We start from the raw sequence: 24,307 nt of genomic DNA, 5'->3' as shown, positions 1-24,307 counted from the left end.
TGGGAGGCAGAGCCGACGCCGGAGGGAAAACCTCCGAGCTTTGCCGCTCTGTGCCCCAACTGGAGCCGAAGGGACTCACCGCGACAGCCCCAGCCCAACTCCCACGGCCGCCACCGCCTCTAGCAGCGCGGCGGTTTCGAAGCCGCCGCCCCAGCTCTGCCTTTTCCTCTTCAGTGGTGAAGTTTTTTTTTTTTTTAAAGCTGCTCAGAGACTCGGAGGAAGAGAGGAGAGTGCCGGTAGGACTGACGGCTGCCTTTGTCCTCCTCCCCTGCACCCCGTCCCTCCTATCCCCTCCCACCCCACTCCCACTCCCGGGTCTCCTCTTTTTCAGCTGCCTAGGCGGGCCGGTCTCCTTCAGCACCCCCACCCTCTACCCTTCAACCTCTGTCAGTCTAGAGCTGCCAACCAGCTTGCAGAGAGGTAAACTCCCTTTGGCGGAGAGAGGGTGAGCTAGCTAGTCGCACGTTGCAAAGAAGAGTTGGGAGTCCGGTAACTGGAAAGCGACTTGAGCACCTCAGACAGGACCTGGTCAGTTAAGTGGCACTCCAGGAGGGCTCCGGGGCGCCCCTCACCTTCTCCCACCCTCCACCCCCTCTTGACACCCCCTACCCCAAGCGCGGAGCCAGAGGTCAGAAGATAAGAAGACAGGGCTTCAGTATCCCCAGATCAAGCCAAACTCGAAACGAAAGGAGTTGAAAACTAAATTCTTATTTGCACCTGCTTCAGGGACGCTGAATTTCAAAGGCAAAGGAGTTTCCTCTTTTGCCCTTCACAAGATATGGGCAATTTTTGAATCTATGGTTAAAGTACTGAGGGACAGACTGAGCTTAGCAACGTAGGACCGTGTCCAGAGCGTGTTTTCCGCTGCTCAAGACTTTGGGGGTTGTCTGAGCGCTTTTTGCGTGATTGGTCCTGCAAGTGAACTTGCAGGTAGGGACGCAGGTGGGCAGCTGGCTGCAGCAACTATCACCACGTCACAGCCTGTTGAACTCTTCTGAACGAGCGAAGAGGAGGCAGGGTAAGGGATTTAGGTGCAAGATTCAGCCAAGCTCAAGGATGGAGGTGCAGATGGGGCTCGGGAGGATCTACCCCCGGCCACCGTCCAGGCCCTATCGAGGAGCTTTTCAGAATCTGTTTGAGAACGTGTGCGAAGTGATCCAGCACCCGAACCCCCGGCACCCTGACGCCTTGAGTGCAGCACCTCCAGGCGCCGGCTTGCAGCAGCAGCAGCAGCAGCAGGCGCCGGAGACCAGCCCACAGCAGCTGCAGCAGCAGCATGGTGAGGATGGCTCCCCTCAAGCCCAGATCAGAGGTCCCGCAGGCTACCTGGCCCTGGACGAGAGATCACAGCCTTCACTTCAGCAGTCGGCCTCCGAGGGCCGTCCCGAAAGCAGCTGCATCCCAGAGCCTGGAGCTGCTGCAGCCTCCGGCAAGGGGCTGCAGCCGCAGCCACCAATACCTCCGGACCAGGATGACTCAGCTGCCCCATCCACGTTGTCTCTGCTGGGCCCCACTTTCCCGGGCTTAAACAGCTGCTCCGCTGACCTTAAAGACATCCTGAGCGAGGCCAGCACCTTGCAACTGCTTCATCCGCTGCCGCACCACCACCAGCAGCAGGACGCAGCGTCCGAAGGCAGTAGCAGCGCGAGAGCTAGAGAGGCCGCCGGGACTTCCACCTCGTCCAGGGACAGTTACCCAGGCGGCACTTCTGCCATCTCTGACAGCGCCAAAGAGTTGTGTAAGGCAGTGTCAGTGTCCATGGGCTTGGGGGTGGAAGCGTTGGAGCATCTGAGTTCTGGGGAACAGCTTCGGGGAGACTGTATGTATGCCCCGCTTCTGGGAGGGCCACCCGTGGTGCGTCCCACTCCTTGCCTCCCGCTGGTGGAATGCAAAGGTTCCCTGCTAGAGGATGGCCCAGGTAAGGGCCCTGAAGAGGCTGCTGGGTATGGCCCCTTCAAGGGAGGTTACTCCTCCAAGGGACTCGAGGGCGAGAGCCTAGGCTGCTCTGCTAGCGGCGAGGCTCTGAGCTCCAGCACACTTGAGATGCCGTCCACTTTGTCTGTCTACAAGTCCGGAACTCTGGACGAAGCGGCAGCATACCAGACTCGCGACTACTACAACTTTCCCCTGACTCTGCCTGGGCAGGCTGCTCCTCCTCCACCTTCTCATTCCCACGCTCGCATCAAGCTGGAGAACCCACTGGACTATGGTAGTGCCTGGGCGGCCGCCGCGGCGCAATGCCGCTATGGGGACCTGGCAAGCCTGCACGGCACGGGTGCACCCGGACCCAGCTCCGGCTCGCCCTCAACCTCCGCTTCCTCTTCCTGGCACAATCTCTTCACTTCCGAAGAAGGCCAGTTGTACGGGCCCTGTGGCGGGGGCAGCGGCAGTGGCCCCAGTGGCGAGGCAGGGGCCATGGCTCCCTATGGCTACAATCGGCCACCCCAGGGGATGGCGGGCCAGGAAGGAGAGTTCCCGGCACCCGAAGTGTGGTATCCGGGCGGCATAGTGAGCAGACCACCCTATCCCAGTACCAACTGCGTCAAAAATGAGATGGGACCCTGGATGGAGAACTATTCAGGACCTTACAGCGACATGCGGTAAGTTTTCCCTATGAGAAGGGTCGCCTTTCGGCCCAGGGCGCAGTCACTTACGTTACGGTGTCTTGCTCCTCCCCGCGCGCGCACTCTCCCTACTAGCCCTGGAGGAACTCAGCAGGGTTCCTTCCGTAGCAAAGTTTGCCCTGAATCGGGAGCCCTCCTGGGACTCCTAGTATGCCTTATTTCAGCTAGAGTGACCTGGATCCCGGTTTTGCGCACCTTGGCTTCTGGTTCATGCCCTTTCAGATTCCTCGAAAACTTCCCCAAGTCACCTATAAAACTCGCGGGACCTCCTAGGACTCTAGATCCTGAGGGAATTCGAACTTAGCACTGGCCGCTTTGGGGATAAAGCCCTTAAACCCCGCACTTGGCTCTTCCCGAATATTGGAGCGCTTGGATCAGAAATATGGTCAGTTTCTCCTCTAAGGGTTCATTATTATTTATCTTCCAGACTGTGGTCAGTGTCTGCATATCTGAAGTAAACAATTGACCCGAGCGTTCCTCAGTTCCCATACTCCAAGAAGTTAAAATAAAATATCCCAACACCGCATTAGGAAACTTTGGTGGTGTCTGGGTGATAAGGACTCCTGTGTGAAGGGGCAAACTTCCTTTCCTGGAAGCAGCTGGGGATTTGCGCTAGCGTTGGAAGTGGAGGGAGAGAATTAGGCATGTTTACAGGCAGGACAGCTTTCTCAGTAAAGACTGGGCAAGGTTTCTCAGCATTGATTGCTTTCAAAATAGTTGCTTAGGTTGATTGTCTCTTTCCAATATCTCTGAGGATCAAACAGAGAAAAATAGTTGCAGAAAATAGAATGTTCTTCTAAGGAATAATTTAACCCAGCAGAAGTCTGATTTGCAAAAATCTTACGGGGCGGGGGAGGGAAATTGTGAAGCATTTCCTGCTTTTCCAGTGTGCTCCTAAAGCTGCACTGAGGGAGGACCCTGCCGCTCTTCATTACGTGCCTTCATTTTAATAATGTGTTTGCGTTTAAATACAGGAGCTGTTAGCTTTAACAGATTGCATAAGAAGTCTTAGTGACCTGTGAGCCATAATCTTGCCCCAGAGTTTTAATTAGGACATGGGAAAAGTGGCAGGCAATTTCATTTTGCTTATTAAAAATTCTTCCTCACTGCACGTGTTGAGCTTCTTGGAGACCATGCTGAAGGTTTTTTTTTCCCCCCAGTAAATTAAGCTATTAGCTTATCTGATGGGGAAGGGAATATTGACCATGGAATTAACTCCTCAGATCAGCCAGGAACTCCTATCTCCTGTACACTTGTGTCTTAGTCTGTGTTGCTATAATTATTTTCTTTTATCCTTGACTTCTCTAAAGTTTATACATCAATTGTAGCATATTTGTTTGATGACTGAATTCTTGCCAATTTATTTCTTCTCATTGGTGTATCCGTTCTTGGAAGATTGCTAGCAAAGTGTGGGTTAATAAAAGACGATAGGATTTCAGACAATAGTATTTTCTGCATTGTTGAAGAAACAGCTTCTGATTGGGTTTCACATCCTATAAGGTTTCTGAGATTTGGCTTACAGGATTTTCAAAACCTTCATTTGATACCATCAGTCCTTCCAAGTTACTTTTGTGTGGTTAATTTTGCCATGGGGCTGTACTGTGTGATTAGACGTTTTCCTCAATTTATGACAACTGACTGACTTGGTAGGGTTATTTTATGTATGTAAGTAAGTGTGTGTGTGTGTGTTGCTAGGGCTGTCAGTAGAGTGGAGTCCTTCTTGTACTGGAAGTTTTTCTGGGTTGAGGAAAGGTCTGAGATGTTTTTTGACCTACAGTGATGCTAAACCCAGTTTCTAGAATCTTTTCTCTTCCACACACCCCTCCCACAGCAGTTTATACTTATTTAGTAAGGAAACTAATAAACACAAATATTTTTAAGGGATATGTATCTTTGAAGACACAACTAAGATTTTGAACCAGTGGCTTGTAGAGAACAAAAAGTTCTTTCCATGAGGTATGCAATGATCTTGCTGATGCTTAAGCCACATCACAATTGGAAATCTTCTCCATCATGAGGACACCACACCTCAGTGCCTCCTCGACAATCTTTAGAAGTTACTGGGAGTTTAACACTGCTCAAAAAAGCACAAGGTTAGTTCAGCTTCCCTTGTTTGTGAGTGCACCAGTAGCTATGAGGACTCCAGTGTGTTGACAATTTCTATTCCTAAAATCCAGAAGAATCTTGAAGTCACTGTACTGAGAATTAATCAATTTTGATAGAATGTGATCAATCCCAATCTAAAAGCTGATATGCTTTTCTTTTTCCTTCCCTCACTTTGAAGGGTCCCAAGTTGCTGAAAGACAAGGGCCTTTTTCCAGCCTGGTTTAGAGCCCCACCCTTCCACATGCACGGCATGCCTTCTGTGGCAACTCTGAGGTGAAAAAAGTCAATCTCCAAGCTTTGGATCATTTGAATAACCTGTTGGATTCCTTGTTTATAGTGGTTGTGTGCCTTCTTTGACCTTGGTTACTTGTGCAGAAGGCTTTTGATTTTTGCCTCTAGGAACTTCTGCAACTCTGCTCTCATATGCTTACAGTGTTTTTGTCTAGACAGGAACTGTAGCTGAAGGTGGTGCTTTTGTTTTCTTTAACTGCAGCATGTGGTTTGAACAGGAGATATAATAAAACAAAAAAAGTGAGGGGACTTGTGTACAAACCTGATGCTATTTTCTGGCTCTACCTGCTCTCAGAGAGCAAACGAGACTATGATTTTGTTCGGTGTCCACTAGCCAGCTTGACAGAGTAGAGTCCATAAGCAACACAATATGGCTAACATTTGTTCTTGGGAGCTGAGGCCCAAGGAAACCCATACAGGAATTATAGTCGAGGTTTGGAGAAATCATCCAAATGCAAAAAGAACACTCTCTTGATAGATGGTGCTGATCTCCATAACAGGTAGTATTTTAGTGGTGTTTTGAGAGTGACACATCCTGGTTTTTAATTAAGGCATTTTATTCATTAGTTTATCTCCTTTTTTCTTTCCTATTATTAAGCAGCTTTTTTTTTTTATCACTTTCTCCCATTGAGCAGTTCTTTCTGTTTTGTAAAGCAAAATCTTGCTTTGAGACCAAGGCAGACAGATCCGTGGGTTTTGACATTTGGTGTGCTGGAAAGCAGTATCCTTTCTCCATAATCAGTAAAAATCTTGGGGAACCATGTCTGGATTCTAGTAATCAGAGTTTTAAAACTCTACGGCTACAGGAGAGAGCACCCCCTTTAGAATCTGCAGCATAGATAGGAAAGTCTCTGTCCTTATCCACAAAACATCTACCTCTGCTCAGCCAAAGGTTAACATCCCATGTGAGATATTTTCTAAGAAGCTTACAGCCTTTTAGTTATAGGGTCACTTTGGGGTGCTTTCTTTTCAGTGCTAATTTTGCCTCATCAGACTTCCACTCTTTGAGTTGTAAATTTCGAAGTAATATATTGAATTTGCTGGAGCATTTAATTTTCTTTGTTGAATAGTTTTCCTCCCTGTAGCAACTTTCTCATCTGGTATACATACAGACATATAAAACAAAGAATGCCATAGTTTGCTGACTCATACATATATTGTGCTGTTTGTGGGATGATGTGAGTTGAAAACAGACATGAGGACAGTTTTGTTGTTATTATTATTGATGGTGAGATGAAGAGAATCAGCTGCCTGCAGAACCCTGCTCAAGCAGGGAAAAGAATGCAAGCTGGGGTTCATAAAGCAAGGGGCTTACTTGAAAACCAAATCTGAAGTCATGATTCTGCATAATAAAAATCAGGTTTTGTGAGGTTGGTCTGAGAGGGAAAGTACCTACCCCACCCGATCCCCTACCATCCCCACCTTCACCATTTTGTCTGTCTGTAGCTTCCTCAAATGGTGTCTGTCCTTGATTTTCTTTGATTCTACTCTTTTCATGCGTTGGACATTTGAAATATAGACTCTTCTTTTCTACTTTTCAGGATGCTTTTCTCATTACACCTGTGGCATGCTCCTCAAGAGTTTCTTTAAAAAAAAAAAAAAACAAACTGGAGAGTAACTGAAGAGTAACAGATCAGCTGAACCCCAGCACCTTTCTTGAAACTAGGTGACCTGAGAGGATTGTAAAATGAATAGCCAGGTCTTTTTACCTGGAGGTTAGAGCTTGGTTCAATAGTTGCTGGAGGAGATAAACTAGATGACTGCAGGACCAGAGATTGAGTGAAATATTTCCTCAATTTCTGTCTGTCTCTGTGTGTTGGGGGATTGTTCTGTCTTTGTGTCTTCTGGCCCTGTTGCTAACCTTCTCTGGGAGGCCGGGAAAACCTTAACCTTTCACCTTTCCATACAGCTCTGTCAGACCTCAGCCGGTTTCATCACAGATGGTATCTAATCATGTGAGGGTATGTACAGAAGAATGAGTGCCTCTGCTCAGGCTACGTGTAAATGAATCATTTGAAAACAATGAAAAAGATTCGATAAATGCCTGTATCTCCTACTTCCTCATGCAAAAGTAAGTTATCTTTATCCTAAAGAAAAGAAAAAAGCTTATCTAAAACAAATTACTTGTGAAGTTCTGGCCAAATTACCACATTAATGTCCTTTACGTCATAGTAAAGGGAGTTTCGAAATATCATATTTATGTAACAGTGTTTTCAAAGAAAAAGTCTATCTTTTTCAAGTGTAGCTATTAGTACTCATATTATTTTGAGTAGGCCAGGAGGGCACATCTCTGTGCTAGTTGAGGGAGTAGAGAAAATGCACAATGTTTGTTTACCACAGGGAAAGACCTCTTCCACAGAAGAACTTGGAGCTTTTTCTTCCTGAAGCTTCCCAGTAGTTTTCAGATAATATTTTAGATTGCTGGTCAGCAAGGGCTACTCTGGCACTGAATCCTGCTGCCAATGCTGCAGGGCACAACCATGATTGTGGGTGACTAATCTAGATCATCTTATGCCACTGAAGTTGTTTATCACCTAAGGATGCTATCAGTTTTGACCACATTGTAGTTGAGGTTTTAAAAATAGCTTTATTGAGACATAATTTACAATCTATATAACTTGCACATTTGAAAGTACAGCCCAGTCATTTCTAGTATAGAGAAGATATGCAGTCATTGCAATGAACTGTGTTAACAACTTTTAGAACATTTTGATCACTCCCAAATTAATCTCTGCAGCTTTTGTGATTCAGTCCCCAACGCTTCCACAGTCTGTGAATGACCATTGATCTACCTTCTGTCACTATGGATTTGGTTGTTCTAACATTCCATGTACATTGAATTATGGCAATATGGGATCTTTTGTGACTAGTTTCTTTCACATGAAACACAGCTTTCAGCACTCATGACAATGTTTCATTGCTTTTATAGTTGAATTGTATTCCATTGTGTGGATGTGGGCATACCATATTCTATCTACCCATTCAGCAGTTGATGAGCATTTGTGGTATTTCCATCTTAAATAGTACTGCTGTGAATGTTTATACACCTTTTTCTGGGAATAGGTTTCATTCTTTTTGAGTTCATACCTAGGAGTGAAATTTCTCAGTCACATGTGTTTAATTTTTCAGGAGCTGCCAAATTGATTTTGAAAGTGGTTATAAGATTTTAGAGTCCTTCCAGGAATGTGTGAGGTTTCCATTATCTGCACATCTGGGCCAACACTTATTAGTAACTTTTTTAGAAAAAAAAAAATCTTAGTGTTGTTTTGCTTGGTATTTCCCTAATGCTTGTTAACATTCAGCATCTTTTCATGTGAGTAGCTGATGGGCTGTTTATAAATCTTCTTTACATAAAGGTCCACTCATATCCTTGGCTCATTTGTTATACCCTCTTTACTAATTTTTTTAAGCATGTTGTGGTTTTCAGAGTTTGAGTTTCATAGTTTTGTTAAATGTAGTTTAAGTAGTTTATGCTATTATAAATGGAATGTCTTTCATGATTTTCTTTACTAACTGATCATTTTCATTATATAATGATATAATTTTATATCAATATTATAATTGACAGCCTTAATGAAAGTACCTGAGATTGGAATCCTTCTGTGCCTTAAGGAGCAAAAGTTCCTGTTCCAGAAAGTTAAAGTAGACCTCTTTTCATTGTGCATGAGGACAGCATAGGGGCAGGTTTCATAGTTATACTTAGCTGTGAATTGGAACTGGTAATGTCCCCCCAATCCCAGGATGCATAGGAAAATGTTTCTGAATTTCCAGCTCTTTGGAGAATAGCAGGAAAGATGCCTAGTAAGAAATTGGCTGGGGAATTATTTCTAAGGAGTGAGAAATAATAATCCCATCTATGTAAAAAAAATACAAAAACGTAGCAAATCCAAACTAGGCCACAGAAATCATTTGTTCAGTTTGGCAGATGTTTAGGTTTATACACACAGCTGAATTCATAATTTTATGGTTTTATATGTTCTTTGAACAAAGTAAAGGACTCCAGTATTTCTGGTATGTATTTCTAGATGGTGGAATGGTGCATCTAGCATATAATTTGGGCTTTTTTTTTTGTTGTTGAGATGAACTCCATAGCCATGAAACAAAGATAAAATTGACCTGTCCGAGGATAAATTTCGGCTTTAGCTCTCCAGGCAAAAGCTGATCAAGTAATCAATTACGCTTGTAGTGTCATGGCAAAGGATAGGTGAACTATGGCCCCCTCTCCCCCTGAAAAAGCCAAACGATGACCTAATGGTTGGCTTTAGCAATTACCTTATTAAAGTAATCTTTTTCTTTAAAAGAAGCTATCAATCAACAGTTTCTCATTAAGCACCAGCTATGTGCCCTACATGTGTGGAAGACATGAGTTAGGAGAAATGGAATGCAATTCAGGAAGAATTTTGCGATCATTGCTTTCAAGCAGCTTATAGCAATTTAAGAAATGAAAGGCTGCACTAAGATGCCTGTGTAAAGAGATGCTGGGCTATATGGTAAGGATATTCAAAAAGAAAGTGCCCAATGTAAGCTAAAATAGTCTGCAATATTAGCTGTGTCTGCCTCTATTCCCTTATTTTGATACTGGTGACTTGTTTTGAGGTTTCATTTATAAATGGTATCTGAGTGTGTTGATTAAGGGAGGGAGGTGATAATTACACACTAATTATAGGAATAGGGAAGATGTGACATTCTTCTGAAAGCTCTGCTGAGTTAGATAACTCAGCTTTTTGAAATAGCCCACTTCTTAATCATAGGTCTGGTTCTCTGCAGGTTGATAAAGTTCCTTGCTTGTGGAAGTCTAGTCCCACTGTCTGACCACTAGAGGGACTAGAACCATCCCGTGGCAAAATTTCTCTGGGTGTGATAAGCTTCTGAGGATTTCAGTGCACAGCCAAGGCTCTATCACAAGGCAGCTTGAAACAGAACTGTTTAGCACAAGATAGTAAATAAGCTACTGTGATACTTGCTGTTTCATCTGGGATTTTTTTCTCCTGAAGGTGAAACAGATTTTAGCAATATTTTGATTCCTTGACACCTTTTTCTGCATGCAGACCGAGGAATATATCCTGATAAAGCACTACAATGTCCATAACAACTCCGAATTCCAGTGTTTCATTGTGTTATCATTTCCATTTTCGATAAATCTCCGAGACTTAGAGTATTTTATTATTCATGGCATTATAGTGCTGCCAATAGTCAAACATTTTCAAAGTAGCAGAGCTGGAATTTCAGTCTTACTCTTTCTTCTGCACATTGCGTCTTTGCTTTTATTCCCATTTTTGCTACTTCAGAAGTAGATAAAGTGAAATTTAGAGAGGCAAAGAAATCACAACTTGTCTCAGTGGTGGAAGTTAGAGAAGCTCTTAGGGTTTCTGTCTCTTACCTACTCACTCAGTCTCATAGATTGTGTATCTGGGGGTTCTGAATGCCAGTGACCTTGCCATAGGTTCAGCAACCATTTTGTGAAGCATGCCAAATTCTATAAAGGGAACTGAAATATGAAAATGCAAAGGCAGAAGAAAATCGTTTCTTGCACTAGCAGTTTGGTGAAGGGAGACATGTAGAATGCGTCTGTGGGTGATGAGTATCATGAAGAATCCTTTGGCGGAGTGTAAGGGGTGGAGGCTGATGATTGAAGGGGCTGTTTTATATTTGTCTATGAGGGAAATTCTCACTGAGAAGATGACAGTTGTGCAGAAATGCAAAGGAAATGAGAACACGAGCCATATGGCTATCTGGGGTAAAATATTCCAGACAGAGAAAACCACAAAGGGCCTGAGACAGGTGCACACTTTGTGTGACGTAGGGCAAGAAGGAGTGAGTAAGTGGAGACTGATGGGATCGCAGTTAAGGAAGAGCATTAGAAATTTTCCTTAGGATTGAGAGAGCACATTGGAAGGTTGGAGCACAATAATATAATCTGACCTATATTTAGCAAGATTTGTATAACATCTACTACTCTTTGGTATGTTATACACTTGTTTTTTTTTTTAATTTTCTGTTTGAAGAAACTACGGGAGCAACAGGGAAACATAATAATGAGGGTGCTGCAGTGATATAGCAGACTGTTGATGATGCCTCAGGGGTAGTGGAGGAAGTAAGAAGTGACTGGGTTCTACATGTGTTTTAATGATAGAGCCAATAGCATTAACTGACGGGTTAAACTTTGTGGAAAAAAAAAAAAACCAGATGTTGGGTCTGAACAGGTGCAAACATGAGATCCCCATTTGCTGAGATGGTAAATATTGTGTATAAAGTAGGTACATAGAGCGCAATAGATGAGGTAGGAATCAAGAGCTTCATTTTGGACACAAAGTGTGAAGGAATCTGATGAGCATATGGACGCCTTTTCTTCAGCTTTCACACAATCCCCTGCATTTTCCTGCTTGTCAAGGCATTCAAATGGACCCGAGAGGCTGCCCAGGAAGTGGGAGCTCTTTCCTCCCTCTATGTTGAGGTCTAGAGAAGTGTAAAACTTGTGCAAAGTGAAAGCAGCTGGCAATAGCATTAAGATACAAACTTAGTTCTCTTGGATTTCAATTCAGTAATTTCATTTTCAGTGGGATTTTATTTTTGAGGCCTTCTTTGGTGAGTAGTGAGTTTTTTCCTTTCCCTCCCAAGCCTTAAATCAGGTAATTAGTCTAAAGAGCGAATCAAAAAGTAGAAAATTACCTAAATTGCTTGCTGCGCCAGTCAAGCTAAAATGTTATTATGTTTTTACTGAACCACACACTGAAATAATCTCTTCCTGAAAAATACAGTAAGAAGACATTAACAAGCTTCTGAGCTTTTATTAGAGCAGGAACCTGGGGCAAGCACTTGGCCTAGTGGTTAAGATGCCCTTTCAAAAGCCCGTGTCCCACATTGGAGTGTCTCAATTCAAGATCTGATTCTGTTGATTCCAACCTCCGACTACTTTACACCTTGGGAACTCAAGTAGTTGGGCCCCTGCTACCTAAGTGCGAATGACAAACCTGGATTTGAGTTCCTGGCTCAGTTTGAACTTGGCATAGCCACGGCTCTTGAAGGCATTTAGGAGGCAAATGGAAGCACACTGTTTGTGTTTGGAGCTGACCAGCTCCTCATTTCTTTATACGGTGCATACCATGTGCTGTGCTGTGAAACACCCCAAGTAATTACTTTTAACTGTGTTTTGGTGCCCCTTCTCCAACTTCCCTGTATTCCCCCTTCCCATCCCCCACTTAGTGTGTAATATAAATTCAGCTCTACTCCACTTTTAGGCTTTTCTATATGAGAAAGAACATGTGTTATTAGTATTTCTGTGTCTGGCTTGTTTCAATTAATACAATGTTCTCCAGTTCCACTGATTTTACAGCAAATGCCACACATTCACTTTTTATGACTGAATAATATTCCACGGCATATATTCACAGCATCTGCTTTTTTCATTAATCTTTGCATGTAACCCTAGAATGATTCCCTCTCTTGACAATGGTTTGGAGGACTGGGTGCACTCTGTTTCAGATTCTGATTTAATTTCCTTCAAATATATATGCGGAGGTAGAATGGCTGGATCATGTGGTAGATCTGGCTCTGGTTTTTTGAGGAAGCTCCATATAGTTCTTAATAATGACTGTACTAATGATTTAGTATTCCTACTAAGAGTGTATGATGAATCTGTTTTTTCCACTCATTATTTTGTCTTTTTAAAATGATTTGTCTCTTTATGTATGTGTGTATGTGAGTGTGTGAGAGCGACAGAGAGAGAGACAGAGAGAGAGAGAGAGAGAGAGAGAGAGAGAGACCAAAGCCAGGATCCAGGAGAGAGAGAGACCAAAGCCAGGATCCAGGAACTCCATCTAGGTCTCCCATATGGGTGACAGAGGCCCAAGTACATAGACCATATTCTGTTATTTTCCTGGGTACAGGAAGCTGGGTAAGAAATGGAATAGCTGGAATTCAAACTCAGCATTCTGACATTGGCTGTAAGTGGTAGGTTAACATCTACTTTTTGCCCTCACTCATTCAAACTGAAGTGATATGGTATTATTACATATTAATTTTTATTTGCATTTCCCTGGTCGCTACTGTTATTAACATTTTTTCACGTATTTATTGGCAGCTGTAGTTCTTCTTAGAAATATCAGTTCAAATCCTTTACTCATTTCTTACCTGGATGATTTGTTTTCTTGTTGTTGAATACCTTTAATTCCTTAAATATGCTGGATATTAATTCTTTGTCAACTGAATAGTTGGAGACATTTTCTCTCATTTGTCAGTTGCATTTTCACTTTGTTGATTGTTTCCTCTCAATGTAATTGCTGTATTAACCTAGAGTATAAGACCCAGAAAGGTCAAATGGCATGCCAAACCATAAGCTATACAAGTAGGAAGCATCAGAACTGGTGTACGCAGCATTCTAACTGCTTTCCAAAATACTGTTGCCTGAAGTGACTTCATTATGCAGTGATCCTCACCAAATAGATGAGTGGCCTGGGGCAAAGAGATAATGAAAAGTTGATAACTCGTGATTATAGATTAAAAAGCAGGACTCCAGATAGTAACCACTGCTGAGGACCTGAAGATTTCGCAATGTCTGAAAAACTCAGAGCCTGCTATCTACTTAGATCATGCAATGTGTCCTTCGATAGGACTACATGAAGGTAAGAAAAGGGAATAACCATCTTGGGGGCCAGGGAATGTTTTTATGTAATTTATATGCTTTAGTTCATTTCATTATCAAGGTGATTCCATGAAATAGGTGCTATTATAATTGCTATGTCACAGATAAAGAAACACACACAGAACAATTAAGTAACATGCCCAACATAATAGGACAAGTAAGTGGATGAGCCTGTGTGGAATCTAGGCGGTCCAGCTCCACAACTTCGGTTTTTTTTTCCATTACACATATGGGAAGAAATACTGCTAACACTACTGCCTGCCTGAATCTGACACACTGAGCAACTCTTCTCCTTAACATGAACCAGTTTCTCTTAAGGGCTCTTAGAAGGAAAGGTACTTATGCAAGGTCATATAGAGAGTAAGTAACTGACTAGCATTTACGTTTGCGACTCCATAGTGCCAGACCTGTTTCCGCTCTATCAGTCTGACTTTCTGTTTAAATTGACTTGTCTCAGTCCATTCCTTCTTTATAGGCCTGCCCATGCTCCTAACCCCTTTAAATAGCTATAGCGATCAGGAAGTTGGACAGATAATTAGGAGTGAGCAGAGCCTGTATCCTCCCAGACACTTGACTAAAAGAAACCAAATGTCAAGAAAAAAAAAAAAAGACAGTATATTGGACTAACAGTAAATAAGAAGGGGAAGTAACTGGTATTAGAAAGTTGATACCTTCAATAGCAGTAGGCACAAATGGATTGTATGGATTCCCAAAGAAAATCAAGTATCATTCAAGGTTATAGAATAATATTTTTGTTCCCGTGGAATGGAAATAGGCTACTGTGAAAGTCGCCTCCTCTCCAGGTTTCTGTTAAATAAAGTGCAATCTTGCCACTTACACAAATGGCAACTACTTGGGAGCTTCTGTTGAAAATTGGGAGTGTTTAAAAGAAAGCATCTTTCAGAATTTGTCTTTTGAGCCACTTCTCTGAAGTATTGTCCTGAGGAGATTGTGTAAGCTAAGAGTTGATAGCAACATCATGATGAAAACACTAGATGTTAGATGTCTGGTTGCAGAAAAGCTTCTAAAACTGTTTTGAGTCTGTTTATTCTGCTCAACTTTCCCTCTCACCATTTTTGTTTAAAAACCAAGGCTAGCAAATCTATAGCTTGTTGGCATTCCCAATTTTTCATCTGCAAAATGAACAGCTTTTTAAATTAAAACAAGACTGGTACATTTCTGTAATCAACGTCTATTAATAAACCAAAAATTGCAACCATGCTCATATTTTCAGATGGTTCACTGCTTGCTTTGGACACTTGCTGGATCTCCTTGGGGTGCTAGATTGGCTCAAACTATGCCAGGTTAAATGTGGAATTGAGTAAATTAAGCTCTTCCTGAAGGCTGTCTCTACCCCTCCAGCTTTGGATTTCCCCATCAGAGATGATCCCACAGTGTCTGGAAAAGGCAAACTGGAGCCTGTGGGAATGAAGTTGATGGAGGAATGTGGTGTGTCCTGAAACCTTCTCAGCTCTTCCTTTACCTGAGGTCTGATCTTCATTATTTCTTACCTGAATTAGAGTTATGACTCCATATCCACTCTCCAGCTCTTTCTGCTACTCTGCAAAGCATATTGCAGTCATCCCCCCAGACCATCCCAGTATTGAGTCCAATCTTATCATTACTCTGCTTTCAACATCTGTTAGTCTATGAGCTCCTTCAGTACTAGCGCCAAGTCGGATTTACTCATCTCTCCATATTTTCAGTGTTTATCAGAGTGGCTTTTCTGAGCCGCTATGTAGTACGCAATTAAACGTTCAGTTCCTCTACATTTGCGTATACATTAAAATCTCAAAACACTTGAACATTTTATGTTTATTTTTCATACTCTGGCATGTTTTTCAGCTTAGATTCCCCAAATGCCCTTGCAAGATTTTTAAATCCCAGTCAGACATGTCCAGTTCTTGTCACTTTAAGCCACCCTCACTCTTTTATTCCTTGAATTTATTTTTTCTATTATCCTTTTGGCCTTGAAGGCTACCCTAATTTCAATACTATCTGTTCTTCTAAGCTTAGCTCAAATGCAGCCTCCTACAAGACGAATGTTCTTATTTGCCAGCCCTAAGACAAATGTTGTTTCTGTGACCAGATATGATTGAAGGAGTGTTGGCTTCAGTTTCCTCATCTACACACCAAGGGTAGAAATCTCTGGTGCATAACATTTTGTGAGAAGCAGATTAACAGAAATCAATGCTTAATACCTTTTCCATTTTTTCCTTCCCCATATAATACTTAGTCTCTTAAGCTATAATTGTGTGCATGTCTGATCTGTTCTTCTAAATATCCATATAAACAACCTTTTCTTTTCAGGTATAAAATAGGATCCCTAGTAGGTATACCATAATTATTTCTTTTAAGCGATGTATTAAGTGTCCACGAAAACAACCAATGTGCCGTAAGTTACATTCATAGAAACATGAAGTTCAGAATAAGACAGCTGATTGCCTGTTTTTGTTAACTTCGGATTAAAATATGTTTGCACTGTGCTGTTCATCCCCAGTATTTATGGAATTGTCCTTCTCATAAAGCATGAAAGAGCTTGAGTTACGTATAGTAAAGGCAGCAGATTACAGAAGACATGACTTTTGTCTCAGTATTTATGAATGATTGCCACGGAGTAAAGAAGTCAGGTTTTTTTTTCTATAATACTACAAATGGCAAAATCAATGAAGAAGGATTAGAAAGGGACAAATATTATCACGATGGTGTTATCCCACATCAAAAAAATCAACACGAGGGCCCAGCACAATAGCCTAGCAGCCAGAGTCCTCAGCTTGAATTGCCAGGATTCCATATGGGCACCAGTTCTAATCCTGGCAGCCCCACTTCCCATCTAGCTCCCTGCTTGTGGCCTCAGAAAGCAGTCAAGGACATCCCAAAGCCTTAGGACCTTGCAATCATGTGGGAGACCTGGAAGAAGCTCCTGGTTCCTGGCTTCGGACTGGATCAGCTCTAGCTGTTGCGGCTGCTTGGGGAGTGACTCATCAGATGGAAAATCTACCTCTCTGTCTCTCTTCCTCTCTGTTTATCTGCCTTTCCAATGAATAAAATAAATCTTAAAAAAATTTCAACATGAACTAATGACATTTGCCTGAACCTGCACAGTGCGCGCACTCTCTCTCTCTCTCTCTCTCTCTCTCTCTGTGTGTGTGTGTGTGTGTATTTACTTACTTATAAGTATTTTCTATGATTATTCAGATTTCCATTTTAGGGGAATGGAGATCTGGTTTCTGTGGGCCTTCATTATTGACTGGCAGTGGCCAATTGGAGGTGAAAATCGATTGCTCCTCTATGAAGGGACATCGATGGTTTGCTGTATTCACTTAAGTTATGTGCTTGGTTCTCAAAGGCACTGATTTTTACCATCATGCCAGTTTGAAGATCTAGCAAATCTTAAGAATCCTCCTTACTCTTCAGAGATGAGGGACAGAAAAAAAATATGCATTTAGATTGTCCTGTAACCAGATCTCATCTGACTTTCTGCGTTAGAGTAGCAGTTTACCAGTTCTGTGACCTCGGGTAAATAACTTACCCTCTCTTTGCCTCCAGTTCGTGAAGTTTTTCTTGAATTTAGTAGAGTGCTACCCTGGCACTACTGTCATGCACAGTAAATAAACTAATTTAGCAATTTAGATGTTTGCTATAGCCTTTCTTCTTGTATTTCCCATCCTACCTGTATATTAGCAGGGTGTCATAAGCAATATATTCATTGTCACTGAAGGTATTTGAGAAGAGACTGAGTCTCAGGGAAACTGTGTTTAGTGCAGATGCTGGAACTCCTAGCTGAGTCCCACAATCACTTCCTAACCACTTAAAAGCCCCAAAATGTCCATCTTGCATGATTCTAGACACACCTTCCATACAGATTTTTTGAGTAAACAGAGGCTGACAAACATTGGAAAAGAGGCTAAGATCAGGGTTAAAGTAAGTGTGTTGACTGATGGCTCAGGCACAGAATTTAACATCTAACAGACTTTGGTTTATTTAACTTTGGTTTATTGACTCTCACTATCTTACTAGCTTCAATCACGGACCCACCGCAACTCTCTAAATTTCAACATCCTTGTTTGTGGTTTTTTTTTTTTCCCCCAAATGAAGACACTTGTTGAGTTTTTCTGACGGTACATGAGATAATGATTATAAAGTTAAATCCTGGATCATAGCAACGACTTGAGAAATGGAAGCTGTCCACGTCATCATCATCAGACCAGACCAGACCAGACCAGAAGAACTTGAGGAACTACTAGACCACAAATGAAGCACATAGATTTCTTCTCAGAACCACTACTGCCCAGGATCCCTTCCATAAAGCTCAAAGTCTGCAAAAGACTTAGGCTGGAATGTAAGTGTGAGGTCACTGCAGATAGCAGGGAGTCTGGTTTTCTTTGGTAATTCACGTTAATAAGTTCCTTCCCTCTGCCTAACTGAAATCTTTTACTAGTCGATGCTTGCTTGAAAGTGCAAGACCGAGCCGGTTTGAGGAGAGAGGGAGAGTGAGAAGATCTCTCTTTTCAGCCAGGAGTCATGGTCCTCCACAGAGAACTGAGTGACTCAGTGCAAAGTCTGACCTCTTGGCAAGTTTGGGGACCTTATGTTTAAACCAGTCACTATATGGCCCACATTTGTCCCCATCCCCCACAGAATCACTGTGAAGGAATTTCCTTGACTTCTTCCAGGACTTGGAAGCTTCTCTCTTCTCATCCTTGTGACCCACACAGCTGGAAAAAGACAGACCGCAGAACAAAAACAAGCCATTTAGCATAGAGATAGAGCCTCACAGCAGTGCTGAATTTGCTGGGGATCCTCATGTTAACAAAGAGCCTTCCTGACTGCCTCTCAACACCACGAACAGATTAAAATATGTATATTTAACAGCAAGCTGTGCCTCAGAACAGTTCTTGCCTGGATATATTTAAGGATCTGCTGAGTCATTTAAGTGCAAGCTGGCAGATCACAAGAAGCAAGGAATATACCCCAGTCTATGGGGGAGTAAGTTGAGAGGGGAAATCTGTTTGGTTTTCTCTCATGACGACATGACCCAATTCTAGCCCCTAAGACACTGGAGAACATTTTAAAACTTCGTATTCTATCACTTTGGGACTTGTCTCAGTTTCTGAAAGTGTGAGTATGACAAAGAGGGAGAATTTGTAGGAGGGAGTTGGTTATCTGTAATGAAAATGCTCTTGTCATTTGCAATTGAGAGTAGCATGAGGGTCAGCTTGACAAGTTTATTTCCTTCCTTCCTTATAACAGGTTTCTGATAACCTGCGTTGTTACCATGGCACATGCTACTTCCTAGAAAGTGTGTGTGTGTGTGTGTGTGTGTGTAATTCCCTACTACACTTCTGAATTTATTAGTGGAAAATTCGCAGTCAGCAAGTGTTTGTTATAACACTTATTGGTGTTCCCTTAACAGCCAGTTGTACCCCTGGTTTTCATCCTGAGAAACTATAGTCCTTCAAGCTGGCCAATTCCAGAGTTTCCTTGGTCCTTTCCTCTATAAAAGCTGTTTCCCAGATCTCTAGCTGCAGCTCTTTCAAGACAAATGTCCTCCTCTTTCCCCACTGCTTCCTTACTACGTCTGTTCTTCCTGTCTCCTCCGTCTCCTCAGGCTGTCTCCCACGCCTGCCTCAGCTTTCCATTTCACATCTACCTTCCGTCTAACAAGGAAATCGTCCTTACAGCCTTTCATTTTTGACAAAACTACCACTTCCTGGAGGAATCAGAGTGGATTCCAAAAGGATGCTTCTTGGGTAATTTTAAAAGGTTGGTATGGGGTGAACATTTAACACAACAGTTAAGACACTGCTTGACATGCCTGCAACATACATTGTAGTGTCCAAGTTTGAGCCCCGGCTCTGCTCCAGTCTCAGCCTCTGGCTCATCTATACCCAATGAGTGACAGTTGATGACTCAGGTACTTGTTTTCACTCATATAGGAAACCCATGTTGAATTCTAAGCTCTTGACTTCGGCCTGGTCTAGTGAATCAGCAGATGGGAGCTCTCTCTCTCTCTCTGTCTTTTTCTCCCATTTAAATAAGTGAATAGAAGACAAAAGTTAATGTTGCTGTTAGCCTCTTTGTCTGTAGCAATACTGACTCATTTAGGCACTCATGCCAAGTACCTACTTTGTTAAAATTTACTTGGTGCTGACAGCAGACCTAGTTCTCGTCCATCTTTATTTTTCGGGGGTTAGGGCAGGAATAGGTTCAATTTCTAGATGATTTTTAGAGGAAGTAGTGGCTTGTTTCATTGTAGCCACTGACAGAAAGATGGTAGAATACTGAAAAATAGGAACAAAGTCATCAGACATATTTGAAGTTAAATTATTATAATTCGTAATAAATCTAATGGGGTTGAAAGTCTACCTAGTATTTACAGGCACATTTTATCACTTGTTTGTCAAAGTCAGCTTGGATTTGGATACAGCAGGGATCACCAACTGCAGCTCATAGATGAGGAAACAGACTGAAAACAATAACAGAGCATTCCAAGTCCATTTTCTAAGTCTATTTTCCCCCATGTTCTTCGCACAGATTTTCTGTTGACTATAGTTTCAGGATTTGCTGCATCCCTTCTAAAACATCCTTTCAATTCTTATAAGTATCAGTCTGGTTAAATCATGAGCATTTCACTCTGTAATTTACTAAATACTTATTTATCAATAAATTTCCTGGGGGCAACATTGTACCATGCCCTGTCCTGGATCCTGAGGATACAAAGAAAATTTAAGAAAGATTTCACAGACTGAAGAGTTTTATTTTAGCAGTAAAAACGTGAGCTGCTGCTTCTGACATGCTTTTAGCAAGCTCTCATTGTGACCACGGAGTGTAGTCATCCTAAAAGTGGAGATACCTTTTGAGTACTTGAAGATGAAGCCTTATGAGTAATTGCATTTTAATCTGACCTTTTTTTTTCTAAAAACAGAAGTGAATTGTTTCACCCTTTGTGTGTGTGTGAGTGTGTGAGTGTGTGTGTATGCTCCTGTGTGTGTGTATAAAGACTGGGTATGTGATGGTGGGTGAGAACTGGGCTATTTCTTAGTAGAACCTATGTGTGACTTGGGTTGACCTTATGAGTTCCAACCTGCTGTGTATGTACTGTAGAGGATGAGGGTGGCAAAGATTGTTGGGTGGATGTTGATTTTAGATTTTTTCCAAGTAAATGATCGGCAGTTTCAGAGCATCATTATTATGCTTGTTCTGAAAATCTGATATTCAAGGCTCTTTCTTAGCATGGAAAAAATATTCCTAATCAAATATTGCTTTTTTTTTGATTGTTGATTTCTTGATACTGGGAGGTATGCTAACCATCTCTGTATTTTCTTGCTTATTCATTATTCTGATCCAAGGTAGTTCTTACAGTTCTATTTTATAGGCAAGAAACCAAGCCTCAAAGAGATTAATGACTTGCTCAAGGTCACACATTGAGTACTTGGGTGGATTTGGGATTCAAATTTTACTTATTTTTGTTTTTGTTTTTGTTTTTGTTTTTGTTTTTTTGTCCTCCCGCTTTGGTGCTGTTTTCACTGTTTCAAACTACTTCAGTTTTATTTCTCATACAGACCATTAAATCTACCTGCCATTAGCCAAAGGCTCTTGCCTCTCTTCATCATAACTCTTCCCTAGCATGTTCTACATAATCCTCTGAAAAGGTTTTACAGCCTTCCTGGGCACTGTGGCTCACAGCCTTAATCCAAGCTCTTAAGTGCCTTGGTTAACTATAAAATGGAAAATCAAAGTCACAGCTAATTTAGGAAAAAATGAGTTTGGGATGTGAATTTCCTGGGCAACTTGTCATCTTTTTTTTTTTTTAAGTTCTTGAACTTCATAAACTTGCTCACATTGTTCCCTGAGGACTAGGAGCAATGGGGATGATGGAGAAAGGCTTCTTTTTCTTTCTGTACAACAGTCTTTCAGCCAAGTGCCACACCTCCTCAGATTTCCCTATGCTCTGTGCAGAGCTGGGGGTGAGAGCTACACACAAGGCTTTTTTTCAGCCCTTAGTTCATGCCAGTTCATTCCTTCACCTTTGGCTGCACTGAGGTAGGAGGCGTTGAATGGCAACTATACACACTGTGAGAAAGACTGAGGGACTTGACTAAACCTTACACTTTTGCCTCCAATCTTACTGCGTGTGTCCACACTTCATGGGTTCTTCCCTGTGTTCCTCATCTGTAGATTGGAATATAGAATTTTTTTATAAAAATAGTAAGCCTAAAAGTGTTTTTATAGACTCAGAGATGGCCTAGAGATTCATATAGCTGTTTGTGTGAACACAGAACAAGTACTATATTTTAGTGGTGAAATCTTGTCCTCCTGTTCCTAAAACCTTGAGCATGTGTTGTTTAAGGAGTAGATGTCCCAACTACGGAGTGCAGCATATTCAGAAGTGGGCAGGAGGCAAGCAGAAACCCCCTAGAAATTTCTCTGGCACATCTTGAAGCTCCTCTTTTTAAAGATTTATTTCTTTTTGGGGGGAAAGCAATCAGATTTACAGAGAAAGGGAGAGATGAGTGAAAGATCTTCCTTCTACTGGCTCACTCCCCAAATGGTCGCTGGAGCTGAGCCAATCCAAAAGCAGGAGCCAGGATCCAGAACTTTCTTCAGGTCTCCCACATGGCTGCAGGGTCCCAAGGATTTGCGACATTATTCACTGCTTTCCCAGGACACAGGCAGGGAGTTGGATGGGAAGTGGAGGAGCTGGTTCTTGAACTGGAGCCCATGTGGGATTCTGGCACTTACAAGATGAGGATTTAGCCATTGAGCCATCACATTGGGCCCCTAAAGCTCCTCTTATATATTCAGACTTAACATTTGAAGCTCAAGTCAAGTAGGAATATCTATCTCTCTCTGTGTGTTTTGTTTTTCCTTTTTTTGTCTGTGGAAGGCATTTATGGGTTTTAGTGGAAAGCATCACTTTTCATTTCTGAGGACTAATTGTCCTTTCTTCTAGATATGAGTTCAAAACAGTGGGTTGAAAGGGGACGCACTACACTGAAGATTTAGATGCAGAGGTTTAGAAACATCGTCTTACTCTGTGCCCTACTAGGGGAATCGTGTTTCTTAAATTACACCTGTATTCTGACTTGGAGAGTCACCATTCCTCTGTCTTTCCATCAGATTTTCTGGCCTAGTGTGTCTCTGCTTTCCTGCATTTTTTTCCCTTTAAATGTTGGTATGTCTCTGTCTTTGAGGACATCTCTCTGTCTGGGCACATGTATCTGAGGCTCCATATACATTTCTTTCTGTTGTGCGAATTTAAGATTTATTTATTTGGGGGCCCCAGGCACAGTGGCCTAGCAGCTAAAGTCCTTGCCTTGAACGCCCCGGGATCTCATATGGGCGCTGGTTCTAATCCCGGCAGCCCCACTTCCCATCCAGCTCCCTGCTTGTGGCCTGGGAAAGCAGTCGAGGACAGCGCAAGGCCTTAGGACACTGCACCCACTTGGGAGACCCGTGAGAGCTCCTTGCTTCTGGCTATGGATCCATGCAGTGCCACCATTGCAATAACTTGGGGAGTGAATCATCGGATGGAACATCTTCCTCTCTGTCTCTCCTCCTCTCTGTATATCTGACTTTGCAATGAAATAAATCTTTAAAAAAGAAGAAGAAGAAGAAGGGGCCTAAGACCCCTTCATAAAAAAAAAAAGATTTATTTATTTGAAAGGCAGAGCTACAAAGAGTTACAGACAGACACACACACACAAGCAGAGAGAGACAGAGAGGGAGAGAGAGAGAGAGAGAGAGATTTCCCATCTGCTGGTTCATTCCACAGATGGCTGCAGTGGTAAAAAATGGACCCCAGGAGCTGCCTCTAGCTCGGTCTTCCACATGGGATCCAGGAGCCCAAGCACCTCAGCCATCCCCCAATGTCCTGCCTGGGCCATTAGCAGGGAGTTGGATTGGAAGTGGAGCAGCCAGGACCCAGTTTGGGAAGCCAGCACTGCAGGTGATGACTCCTTCAACTGTGCCACAATGCTCACCCCTGCAGTGTGAAATTCTGCGTATAGTTTAGTCTTTGTGTGTTTTTCCAAGTCTATTTTTGGGCAATTACTTTTTTTTATCACTTTTGTCCATATTATTTCCTTTCCTTTTAGTTTACAACATTAGCACACATAGCTCAGAATTTTAGAAGCAGAACTTGGCTGTTTGTAGTTGCATTGGTTGTCTCTCTGTGTGTCTATGTGTACTTTCCTTTTTTGTTGTTCTGGGAGAGAGGTGGGGCAGAGAGAGAGAGAAACAGAGAGAGAGGTATGGGGGAGGGAGAGAGAGAGAGAGGGAGGGAGAAAGAGAGAGAGGAGAGAATCTTCCATCTACTAGTTTACTCCCCCCCCCCCATGGTCACAAAGAATGGAGCTGGATGGGTCCAAAAATGGAAGCCAGGAGCCTCTTCTGGGTTTCCTACATGGATCCAGTGGCCCTAGGACTTGAGCCATCATCTGTTGTTTTCCAGGAGCATTAGTAGAGAGCTGGATGGAAAGTGGACTAGTTGAGACTTGAACCAGTGCCTATACAGGATACTGGTACTGCAGGAGACGGTTTAGCCTCTGAACTACAACAATGTATACTTTCCCAAGTGTCTCCCTGAGTCCTTGTGACTACATATTTCCATGGAGCTATTTATGAGGGCTGGTTTTTGTCT

The 24,307-nt window shown here is 42.6% G+C and overlaps 1 protein-coding gene across 1 annotated transcript in view; it reads left to right on the top strand.

The window, feature by feature from the left end:
* Window positions 1-329: 329 nt before the first annotated feature.
* AR (androgen receptor) overlaps window positions 330-24,307 on the top strand; it is a 166,864-nt gene continuing 142,886 nt past the window's right edge. Inside the window, exon 1 of the mRNA XM_004595204.2 lies at window positions 330-2,600. Within this exon, the coding sequence (XP_004595261.2) occupies window positions 1,057-2,600 (1,544 nt within the window). The 5' untranslated portion in view covers window positions 330-1,056. The remainder of the gene's footprint in view (window positions 2,601-24,307) is intronic.

This window comes from Ochotona princeps, chromosome X (assembly GCF_030435755.1).
Source record: "Ochotona princeps isolate mOchPri1 chromosome X, mOchPri1.hap1, whole genome shotgun sequence".
Lineage (NCBI taxonomy): Eukaryota > Metazoa > Chordata > Mammalia > Lagomorpha > Ochotonidae > Ochotona > Ochotona princeps.
The sequence above is the reverse complement of the archived record's forward strand: the minus strand, read 5'-3'. Positions and strand labels throughout refer to the sequence as shown.